This window comes from Setaria viridis, chromosome 4, assembly GCF_005286985.2.
Source record: "Setaria viridis chromosome 4, Setaria_viridis_v4.0, whole genome shotgun sequence".
Classification (NCBI taxonomy): Eukaryota; Viridiplantae; Streptophyta; class Magnoliopsida; order Poales; family Poaceae; genus Setaria; species Setaria viridis.
Genome location: NC_048266.2, coordinates 27,105,553 through 27,117,436, shown reverse-complemented (window position 1 = coordinate 27,117,436; position 11,884 = coordinate 27,105,553). Strand labels below are relative to the sequence as shown.

The window sequence follows — 11,884 nt, the reverse complement described above, 5'->3', positions numbered from 1 at the left end:
AAACCGGTCGCTTCTATCAAATCTTCCACACGACGATGCCCGCCTCCGCCAAATCTCAACCACCGGTCTACCCGCTCCTACGCCGCCCTGACGGCAGAACCCAATGACCGCTGGCGTCACCCCCGGAGTCCTGCACCACCGCCCTCTTCGCTCAATAGCCGCCCCGGTAGAGCACTCCATTGCTTCTCCCCGGCCTTCGCGCCGCTCCCCTTCTCTCTCTCCCGCGCCGCTTCCTTTCTCAGTTCCAGCAGCTATAAAAGGAATGCACCAGCCGCCGGAGTTCCCTCCGCCATTGTTGCCTTCAGCCTTTCCCTCGCTCCCTGCTCAAGCTCCTAGCGCCATACACCAAGTTCTTGAGGAACTCCTTCCTCAGCTTCCCTCAGTTTTCTCCAAGTCACCCAGCCGCTTGCTCCTCCGTGCTGCGTAAAAGCTCTCTTGTGATCTGCAAGAAGCACCGCCACCGCAGTAGCAGTTCCGGTCTAAGCCCTTGTTCAAAGCTTTAGTCCCTACGCCCAAGTCTGCCTCTCCCCGACCCCAAGCTTTCCTTTTAGGAAGAAGGTGAGTTGCCGACCCCAGTCCGCTTCGCCCGACCCCTCTTATCCGCCCGACCCCGGTTCCGTCTCGCCCGACCCTATCTGTTTCGCCGACCCTTATCCGCCTCGCCCGAGGGTTCGGCTGTGATCTTTTTCTTCAACCCGAGGGTGTATGTGTAAAATTTAGGAACCCTTCAGCGCTGGCGTCTGAGGCTTCCTAATATACCACATCCTCTAGTTCAAGGATCAGATCATAAGTTCCTTTCCGACCCTTGCCTCTTGATCATCACCAGCTCTCTTGAACCTCCATACCCTCCTGCTCGTTGTCGCGAGTTTCTGGGCTCAGGCGAGCCAGTGTTGCTGTTGAAATAACCGTCTATGCTAACTTTTGCATTGCATTCGTGTAGAGCTGCACCTCGCCGACGGCTTCTACGAGCTGCACCCGGCGCCAGAAGACGAAGGTGTAGCCGAGCTCCTGCCCGCTGAAGCTGAAGCCGCCCCCGAAGTCGAGCAGTTTCCTTCCTCTTTGCTCGAAGGCAAGCCCCGGTTGCATGAAAACCCTATGTGTTTTACCAGACTTGCGCATGCCTTCGGTAACATGATTGTGCATTTACGTATAGGAGTTGTTTGAAACCCTAGATGCATGACCTAGTTCCTATGATCTGAGCACTAGCTGTTGGACCGAGTAGTTGCCTTGCTTAACTAGGAGACGGTAAAAGTCGAGTGATTTCCTGTCACTCGCGAGTTGTAGGAGTTGCATGTTTACTCTTCTGTTATAACTATAAGGACGATGGACGGGGCAGGGTTTGGTAACTCTTTGGTGGACGGATGGTTGCCCCGTCTGTCTATGAAATCTTGCTAAGGCCCGACAGTGGTGGTGTTCGTGATCAAGTGTTTGAAAGTACTAGCCTCATACTTAGTATGGGATGAGGAAGCCTAGTACCGGATTGAACCTAGACGTGAGCGGTCGCCCCATTGTTCTTGGAACGGAGTTTCCCCTGCTGGTTGTCGCACGTGGTGGCAAGCGTGGTCACAGGACGGCAGAGGCCGGGCCTATGGAACCTTGCACCAAAGGAAATGGGCCCGACACGGGTTAGGGGATTGATGGGGAAGGCCGACACAGGAAGCGACCTCCGGGTGCGCGGATGTCGTGAGGCTAGGTTCACCATGCATGGTTAAAGAACTCGAATCGATTCGTCTACCTCTCACAGTTTGAGATTGCTTGATCGCTATGTCACCCTGAGTAAATGAGGAATCTGATGATGGCATGTTTGTTGATATATCTATACATCTTGTTTGGTTCTATGATTGCTTAGAATAGGTTGCAAAACCTAGACTGGTAAATGAACCTAGAACCAGAGCTAAAACTGGAAAATAGGGTTTTACTTAGTGCTTTGGCAAACAAACCCCTCAGTCAAAAGCCTTGCATGTCTAGAAGTGTGGAGTAGCTTACTCCTATCGGTTAAGTCTTGTTGAGCTTAGCAGCTCAGCCTTGTTGTGGCTCCTGTTTTTCAGGTGAAGTTGCCGCTTCTGACCCCTCTCTTGCTGGCGCTTGGCCGCCCCAGCTCCCGCCGGGCTGGACGGTCGAGTGGGATCCTTCCTCGGATGGCGAGGAGAGGAATCAGTGATGTCCCGGTTGGCCTCACCAGGGATGTCCGACCCCGACGATTGCTTCCGCTAGTGGTTTTACCTTTTGTTGTTTTCCTTTGAACCTTGTAAAAACTCTGATGTTGGTTTTTGTGGCCGAACTAAAGGGTTAGATCGTTTAACTCAGTGGACTCGTTGTATTCTCTGAAACCACTCACCTTCGTGTGGGTTTGCTAAACTCGATCCTGTTCAAGTGGTTAATCGGATGAAATCCGACGGCACTTCGTGTTAACTTGGCTTAAGCATGGGTGTCGCATGTTAGGCGGCTTAACCCTGTCTAATCAAGCTAATTCGAAGTGGATCCGCCACACATAGCCTCGAACCATCACCGGAAGTAGGCGCTCAAGCCATATGTTGTAATCATGACTTTTGAGCCTGTTGATTCGCATAGTACCTAAGTTCACTCCCCTCTTCAGATTCACTGCATACCTATTAGGGAACATTAACATTTGGAACCATTCTAATACCTCCCTCCTTTGGGCCCTCGTCAGGACGAAATCGGCCTTATGCTTTCTCCACGATTTGTCAGCTCTAGGAGGCACCATGTTTAGCTTTGGTCTGTTGCATAACCTTTCTTGATCCACTCTAGCCTTAACGTTATCCTTTGTCTTGTCAGGAATGTCCATGATTGTACCAAAAATTGCCTCGGCGATATTCTTTTTAGTGTGCATAACATCAATGTTGTGTGGGAGAAGAAGGTCATCAAAATAGGGGAGGTTCCACAAGCACGACTTGTGAGTCCAATCATGTTGCTCTCCATATCCCACAAAGCCACCTTCATAATTATTGACCTCAAGAGTATCTAACTGAGCACGAACCGCGACTAAGGTCATAATTGGCGGTGCGGGGTCGTTAACTACAACATCTTTCGTAAAGTTTTTAATATCTCATCTGAAAGGATGGTCAGGAGGAAGGAATTGTTGATGTTTGTCGAACGAAGAATACTTGCCACCCTTCGTCAATCAAATGAACTTCAAAGAAGCCTTGCATACTGGGCATGGGAACTTCCCATGAACACACCAGCCACAGAAAATAACATATGCCAGCAAGTCATGCAGGGAGTACTGGTACCAAACATGCATCTTGAAGTTTGTCCTTGTAGCTCGGTCGTATGTCCATACCCCTTCCTCCCATGCACGGACCAAATCATCAATCAGAGGCTCCATGTACACACTCATATTATTCCCCGGGTGTTCTGGAATTATCAACGATAAAAATATGGTCTGTCATTGAAAGAGGACACCAGGGGGGAGATTGAGGGGGATAACGAACATAGGCCAACAGGTGTATGAGGCAGCCGCCATTCCATAAGGATTGAACCCATCTATTGCCAGCGCAACACATACATTACGAGCCTCTAGAGCTTTCTCATGATAAATCGCATCAAACTTTGTCCAGGCTTCACTATCAGATGGGTGTACCAGCTTCTCAGTATTGTATCGACGTTCGTTTTTGTGCCATGTCATCTGTTTCGTGGATTTTTCATGCATGTAAAGCTGTTGGATCCTCGGTATGAAGGGAAGGTATCGTAGGATCTTCACAGGGATTGTAAGCTGCTTCTTCTGACCGTCACCAGAGTCTACCTCCAGGAACCTAAACGATTCACACTTTACATAGTACTTTGCTTCCGCATACTCTTTCCTAAATAAGATGCATCCCTTCGGGCAAGCATGTATCTGCTCGTATAGCATCTTAAGTGCACGCAGAAGTTTTTGTGCCTCATACATGGTCTTAGGCAAGATGTGACCCTCCGGTAGCAGGTTCCCAAAAACTGTCAACATAATATCGAAGGCGTCTTGACTCAAGCTAAACTGCGACTTCATGGCCATTAGACGTGCAATGGCATCCAGTTGAGAAACCTTGGTATGCCCGTGAAGGGGTTGCTGTGCCGCAGACAACATATCGTAATATGCCTTTGCAGTAGCCTCTGGCTCCTCCTCCCTACATGCTTCATGATAGTCATCTAACATGTCTCCCACCCCAGCATCATTATCATATTTCTCGATGCGTTGTCTGACAACCTCGTCTCTCCCACGATCGACTTCACCATGGTAGATCCACCTAGTATAGTCTGTTGTAAATCCGTGCCTAACAAGATGTTTACCCATCTCTAGCTTGGTTTGCCGACGCATGTTTCCACATTTGCTACACGGACACCAAGTATCTCTTCCTCCTTTGATCCTTGCAAATACCCATTCTAAGAAAGCATCTGTCTTGTTAATCCATTCATTGGTCAACGAATGCTGACTAGAGCGGCCCGTGCACATCCACTGACGATCCTTCATCCTCTAGCATATCAGCGAGTAATATAAAAAATCACGTTGCATCTACACGTTCCTATACTGTCTATTAGGTGAAAATAGGTCCTAATCCCACCCGAGGATGTGTAGGTGGGTTTAGTTTCCATGGTCTACTCCGACGGGGCCGGGACGGCAGCGACAGGCGGGGTAAGGGGCGCCGGGGGCAGCGGGGCCAGCGAGCGGCGGCGGCGGGAGGCGGGGCACAGGGATTGCTAAGTTTTCAATTTTGGGATAGAAGGGCCACGACGTTTCCTGAGGGCGGGGAGTTAAGTCAAGTTGTTTGCCGAGTGCCCGCGATCTGGCACTCGGCAAAGTCAGAAGTTTGCCCAGTGCCGGATGTGGGGCACTCGGCAAAGTGAAGTTTTAATTTTTTTAAAAAAAATTTAGACGAAACGCGCCTGCCAGGTGGTTTGCCGAGTGCCCGCGATCTAGCACTCGGCAAAGCCATAAGGTTTGCCAAGTGCCAGATCGGAGGCACTCGGCAAAGTTAGTTATAATTTTTTTTAAAAAAGAACATGCGCCTGACAGTGGGCCCATGTACCTACTTTGCCAAGTGTCTGGGGAAAACACTCAGCAAAAGGGTACCTTTGGCGAGTGTTTTCTCTAGACACTCGGCAAAGTACACTTACATTTCATGTACACTTCTTCAATAATGTGTTTTACTAACTTTTTCTAATATACTTGGGAAAAACCATGTTAAATTCACTCAACAATGGTTATATGATTTTTCTACTGATATTATTCCATTATTTCATGCATTTCTAGCTCAAATTGAATTTATATCTATTAAAAATCTATAATTGTATTTAATCAATAAAAAATATCAAACAAATCTGAAAAATTTCCAAAATTTGACATGAACCAATCTATGTTGTATGTTGCCTATACAAAATGCTTTGAAGTCAAACCCCAATTCAAGTGTCACTTGGACTTCAAATCTTATTGGATCCTCTCTAACTTCTATGAATCCTTTCGGGAGATGAGTCGGTTGGTAAGCATCATATGTCAGAAATTGGGCGAAACTTTCTCAATTTTTTACCACAGCCTCCACATGTAATATCATGACATCTTGACAAATTTTGTGATTTTCAGACTTCTTGGTTTTTTTAGAATTTAACAACCATTCAACCACACGTTCGTGGTCGTGTTTTCTAAAAAAAATGTTCAAAATTTCTTTTCATTTCCTGGTTGAGACCTCAATCTAGATTCAATAATATGAATATTTTTTTCACTGATTTTAATCCATTATTTCAATCACTTGCAGTTAAAATTTCACTTAAATAAACAAATTCCTATTAATGCTATCAATTCATTAAAAATAGCAAACAAATCAAAAATAGACCAACTTTTGAGATGGATTACCAAATGTCGTATGTGGGGAGTAGAAAAAGTGTGGAGGGTAGCGGTGGAAATTTTTTTTTTGTCTTTGCCGAGTGCCTACACAAACACTCGGCAAACTTCTACGTTTGCCGAGTGTCACTGAAAAACACTCGGCAAACCACTTCTTTGCCGAGTGTCCGCGTCGGGCACTCGGCAAAGTACTAACGGCTGACCCACTTCCCCTAACGGACGGCGCACGTGCGAGCCACGTGCTGGCGATTTACCGATTGTCAAATTGTTGCCGAGTGTCGTGTGTATGTTTGCCGAGTGTCTTATTTGGGACACTCAGCAAACCACAGCTTTGCCGAATGTATAATCTTCGTCGAGTGTCTCCAAGTATACACTCGGCAAAGGTTGTGTTTGCCGAGTGCTCGACAGAAAGCACTCGGCAAAGAATTTACACTCGGCAAAATTCCTGTTTCCGGTAGTGGAACTAGTTATAAATGTTTAGAGACTAACTAGATTGTTTTTAGAAAATACATATATAGGAAAAAACCCTCCTTCGAAACCAGCTAGAGGGTCAAATTCATCCAGTTTCCTTAGTTCTGGTTTTCCTTAGTTCCATGGTAAAAGAAAAAGAACTTCTTACTTTTTTATGACCCTAAGTAATGGCTATGTCCTAAAATATGAGATTTTGGCTATGCACCTTCGAAACTGCTACATCCGGATGCAGAGCTAAAATCTATAACATTTTATATTCCAGGACTGATGTAGCATATATAATAAATCATAGTTCAAGCAGTTTGACTCTCACCTCATCATCAGGGCAAAAAAGAATTTAGGAAAAAAATAATCTGGTTTCTCTGTTCTCATGCGTAAACCACATAATAGGAATGACAAGTGTTTGTCTCCTCTGTCCTGCGGAGTATTGGATGATTCTATTGATCACACTAGGGACACGACTATTTATTTATGTCATTATGTGTAGTTTGTAGGTTTACAATGTGCACGTGAGCCATGAGGTGTGAGCGAGTTATGCTACGGTTTATACTGATCCAAATGGCGGCAAACATTAATTGGTTCTGGCTGGTTGGGAGAAAAGGAGTATAGCCTAACTTATTTTAGTTTCGTACATGCTCACAAATCACTTGCTTAACAACCATCACACATGACGCTCGTGCTCATTTGCGCATGCAAATTGTATGGAGCTAGATCTGGTCCAAGAAACGGCACCTATCACGTGGAACGTGCCCCCCGCCTGCAGTCTCCACTCTCCAGCCGTTTGGATTCAGATCATGGTATTCTCTTTGAGTACGTAACAGATCATGAGCTACGGCCCTCCGGCCGGAAGCCCTTCACTGTTGCGCATGTTACAAAAAATTTAAACTCTCACGTATTTTCTTATAACATGCAGTGGTGGTTGTATTTGATTTCTTTGTTTTCCTTTTTTCTTACTTTGTGAGCTATCTTTGGTTTTAGAGCCATCGATTGTTTTTCGGGCAGAAAGGAAAACATATAAAAAAGGGAACGGGTATCCGAAAATTTGAGCTGTCATTCAAGTATAAGTCCATATTTTTTTATTATGTTGAAGTTTTGATTTTAACTTAGATGGAAAAGTCTAAATTACTCTCCTCAAGTATAACAAAAGTATGGATATAACCCATAAACTATGGTATTTGGTTCAATTTACCTTAATATAATTTGTCTTTTTTTTTCTCCATACACAAATTGAATTTTAGTTTAAGTTTTTTGCAGGGTGGCTGTGGACATCACAATGTATGTCAAAAATATATTATGAGTTTTTCACCATTGTTTTGCATTTAATTTTTTACCCTAAGGAATAATTAATTATTAAATGTCCTACCCATCAAAATAGTGATAAAAATCCACGATGCATTTTTCTAAGGGAAAAAGTGTATTTAACATTCATCCCTCATGTTTCATTTGGCGCAAATCCACCCTTTAATGATCTAAACTGGTGCATTTAACATCCCCACATTAGTTTAACAATGATTTAGTATCATATAATAGCAGTTTAGAGTTTAGACCATGCAATCATCTTGCTAATCACTGCTTAGCCACGTCTTATGTTGAGTCAATCTCTATTATAGTTGCGTGTGAATCAGTTCCATTATTTTTTTCAAAAAGAATTTATAGAGTCCAATTTAGAGGATCTACTAAAATTTTCTATGGCCTTTATATTTTTGAATCAGCATATTACATCGCTAAGCAATGATTACTGATTAATTAAATAATTACGTGGCATAAACTGCCAGTAGATTGCACTAAATCATTGTTAAACTGAGGTGAGGATAATAAATGCATAAGGGGTTGATTTGAACCAAGTGAAACATGAGGGATCAATATCACACTTTTGCTATATTTGAGGGATGGAAAATGCACTTTTTTCTTTTCTAAGATGTGTTATAATATCTGCTATCATCTGGAAATATTTTAATATAAGACTCCACTTGTACATTAAAAAAAGATAAATTGAAGCAAATGACATAGTTTATGTGATAAACTGAATCTAAAAAATAATTTAGGGTTATCCTGACTTTGCCTATACTTGAGGGAAGTAATTCGATTTTTTTCCTAACGCAATATAGTAACAAGTCAAAGATCTCCCAGCTTCAATTCTAGCTACTGCAATTTGATTAGAAAATTGTAGCCAACTCCTATGTTTGAGGTTTGATGGACCCTGCACGTGCATTGAATGAATCGCCCACATTCAACAAAGTCAACTAGCGAATTTTTCTTTGCACAATATTCACAAATTCGACTAACTGTACCTTTTTTCTTGAGTGGGACATGTTTTCTTAAGGGGAATATATTTTTAGTTGCACATTGACAAATTCGATGCAAAACTTTAGTCACCTGCTGTGTTTAGCGAATCTATACACGAAGACGCTAAGCGCCTAATACTACCTTCATGAAAAAAGAAAGGTTATCAAAAGTGCACATAAATTTGTTGAAATGTGCATTGAAGAATCAGGAAGCCTTATCCTTTTTCATTAAAAGTGTACAAATACACCGAAAAGAATCAAATATCAGATTCGTCTCAAGCTGTGTTCGTGCTTTTGCAACTACCCAGTACTCAATGTGGCGACGGCGACGGCGATTTCGACTTGGACAGCGAACCACCACCGTCCTCTTGAATTAGCACCGGTGACGGTGATGCCGGCGTGATGACCTCTATGCTTTCCAACGTTGGAATGCTTCTCGCCGACAACTGCCTGCTGGCGCCGAACCTCATCGGCGACGGAGACCTGGATGGGACAACCACGATTTCTGGCACCCCCGGCGGCGATGAATTTGAACACCTATCGCACACCCTGCCGTACACCGGCGCCGTCGGAGACGGGGACCTCAACGGCGACCGCGCCAGGATGTCCGCCAGGACCCTCGACGCCGTGGGCCGCTCCGGCGACACGCCGCACCGGCGCAGCTGCGGCAGCGGCGGGGACACGAAGCCCTCCATGAGCCGCGCGCGCTCGGGCTCCGGGTGCGCGCGGCACACTGGGCACGAAGAGTGCGCGCACAGCCAGGCGTCGATGCAGCGGCCGTGGAAGAAGTGCCGGCACGGCGGCAGCACGCGCACGACGTCGCCGTCCTCCAGCTCCTGCAGGCACACCACGCACTCCACCGCCCCCAGAGCCGCCGCCCGCCCCTTGCTGCCGCTCCTGCTCCTCCTGCCGCCGCGGAGAGGCGACGGCGACGCCGACGCCGGCGCGCCCCGCGCGCGGTACGTGAACGTGGGCAGCGCGGCGATGTCGTCCACGCTGAGCCCCAGCGCCGCCGCGGACGACCCCGTGCCGTGGCCGCCCGCCTGGAGCTGGTGCCACTCGGCCATGACCGACCGGCCGTAGCGGATGGCCACGTAGATGATCACGCCGGCGAGGACGGCGATGATGATGTACAGCAGCGTGAAGTTGGAGCTGCTGGTGCTCGGCACCCCCGCGCCGTCGCGGGAAGGGTCCGGCGGCGAGACGGTGGTGGTGGGCGACGACATGGCTTCTGCTGCTGCTGACAGGAACTTCCGCTTCCGATGACCTTGTCTTGAGATGGCTCGAGAGACATGTCGCTGGCAACTGATCATCGAATCATTGAGCCCGGTGGTTGACGTGGGATTTAGAGGCAGCAGCAGGCATGAAAGGGGATGTGTGCGCCGCATGCATGCCAAGTGCATGATATATTTGCAGTTGGGTCGCTAGCATGAGGTTGCGTGCGAAATATTGTATGACCCTGTAAGTTGTATGCTGCCGTTGTTCATACGGTGCTGGACAATGGATTGAACTTGTTGCTATTCTTTTGTCATCTGTGTTTTGTGAGTAGTTTAGTTTGTCGTTGAACTGCTAGCTTGACATCGATGGACAAATGGATCATTCAGTGATCATCTGCTGCAGGCATATGATTAGCGATCCTAGAGAATATTGAATAATTCGGTTGAATTTGCTGGCACACAGGCGCTTGGATAGGATTGAAGTCAACTTCAAGGTTTCGTCGGCTAATCATGCAGGGATTCTTCAACGATTGTGAGACTTAGCCTGCGTTTGCTTGGGTTTCAGGTAAGACCATTGGCTCTGGGATTAAGCGAGAAATGTCTGAAATAGCGTTGAGCGTTGTCAAACAGAAAGCAAGACATTACTTTGCAAATTTGGGATCGTTTTTCTTCAGAGGCGGAATATATATAGCGAGAAATACTATGAGGTGACTTAAGAGTTCAACAGAGTACTAAGCACTGGAACAGATCAGGATGAGAGGAACGTGTTTGGTAGTGTTTGTCAGTCAGCCCAATCCTTATTTGCTCATTTTGGAAAAATACACAACTCATCTGCATATGCATGCACAAATTTGCCCGGCAAAGTGAAGCGTAGTGAATTCTTGCCCGGAAAGTGCTAAACCCAAGTACAAAATCTACACTCCGACGTCATGCGGCTCCAACGTGGCCGGAGAAGGTGATCTTGTCCTGCACATTCGGCCGTCCGGCGTTCTCGGCCGAGTCGGCGGCGACGGTGACACAGCCGGGCTACCATTGCCCATGGTGACCATAAGCTCAAAATGCATGGGTGACCTCACTGGAGATGGCGACCTGGATGAGACGACGGCGTCTTCCACTCCGGACGCCTCGCCCCTCTCGGGCGCCGCCGCCGCTCCGAGCCGGTGCAGCTGCGGGAGCGGCGGCGACATGGACGCCACACCCAGGCGGACTTTCTCCGGCCCCGGGCTCCCCCGGCACACCGGGCACGACGCGTGCGACAGCAGCCACACGTCGACGCACCCCGCGTGGAAGTAGTGCTTGCACGACGGCAGCATGCGCACCAGCGCGCCGTCGCGGAGCTCGTCGAGGCACACCGCGCAGCAGTCCGCCGCCGCGGCCGGCGGGGACCTCGCGCCGCCACGGCCAGGCGAGGGCGAGCGGTACGTGAACGTGGGGAGCACGGCGACGTCGTCGGGGCCGAGGCCGAGCGCCTGCACTGGGCCCGGGAGCACGGTGACCGCGTCGTCCCCGGTGCCGGCAGCCGCGGCGTCGGCGTCGGCGCCGTGCCGGCGCGTTAGGAAGACCGTGTTGAAGGAGCGGCTGTAGTAGACGACGAAGTAGAGGAAGACGGCGACGAAGACGCCGATGCCCGCGTACTGCGCCGTCGCGGACGCCGAGGCACCTGGCATTGCCGCGGAGATCGCGAGCGCCGGGAGCGTTGCGACGGGGAGTTTGCAGAGAGGAAGGGATGTGACGGAAATGTCAGCGGGAAATTGTTTGTATTCTGCATCATTTCTTCCCCGGAGGTTGGGTAGCGCCGTAGTGGCGAGCTAGTGTGGCATGCCATGGAAGGTAGGTTGAGCTCGGGAGATGGCTTGCACGTAGACGAACGCGGCATTTTGCAAGCTGCTGCTAAGCGTGCCTACTAAATTAGTTCCATCTTCCATGGAATGACGCGTTTAAACTCCAACGACTCATCATCAAGCGAGGTTGTTTGGGGTTCATTAGTGCCATATTTTTTTTTGTTTAAGGTAAAATAGCTAAATAGGTTATAGGTCCCTCAACTTTACTCCGAGGATCACTTTGATCCCTGAACTATGAAA

General features: G+C 47.8%; 2 protein-coding genes across 2 annotated transcripts; both read right to left on the bottom strand.

Annotated features, from left to right (window-relative positions):
- Positions 1-8,783: 8,783 nt before the first annotated feature.
- Positions 8,784-10,158, bottom strand: LOC117853201 (uncharacterized). The gene has a single exon (XM_034735578.2). It carries the CDS (start codon positions 9,987-9,989, stop codon positions 8,898-8,900), a length of 1,092 nt encoding a protein of 363 aa, XP_034591469.1. The 5' UTR covers positions 9,990-10,158; the 3' UTR covers positions 8,784-8,897.
- A 364-nt stretch (positions 10,159-10,522) lies between these two features.
- Positions 10,523-11,541, bottom strand: LOC117853572 (uncharacterized). The gene has a single exon (XM_072292947.1). It carries the CDS (start codon positions 11,468-11,470, stop codon positions 10,718-10,720), a length of 753 nt encoding a protein of 250 aa, XP_072149048.1. The 5' UTR covers positions 11,471-11,541; the 3' UTR covers positions 10,523-10,717.
- Between the last annotated feature and the right edge of the window lie 343 nt (positions 11,542-11,884).

Bases quoted from the DNA above. Each gene is read 5' to 3' on its own strand.
- LOC117853201 (XM_034735578.2), bottom strand. From the start codon at position 9,989: ATGCACTTGGCATGCATGCGGCGCACACATCCCCTTTCATGCCTGCTG.
- LOC117853572 (XM_072292947.1), bottom strand. From the start codon at position 11,470: ATGCCAGGTGCCTCGGCGTCCGCGACGGCGCAGTACGCGGGCATCGGC.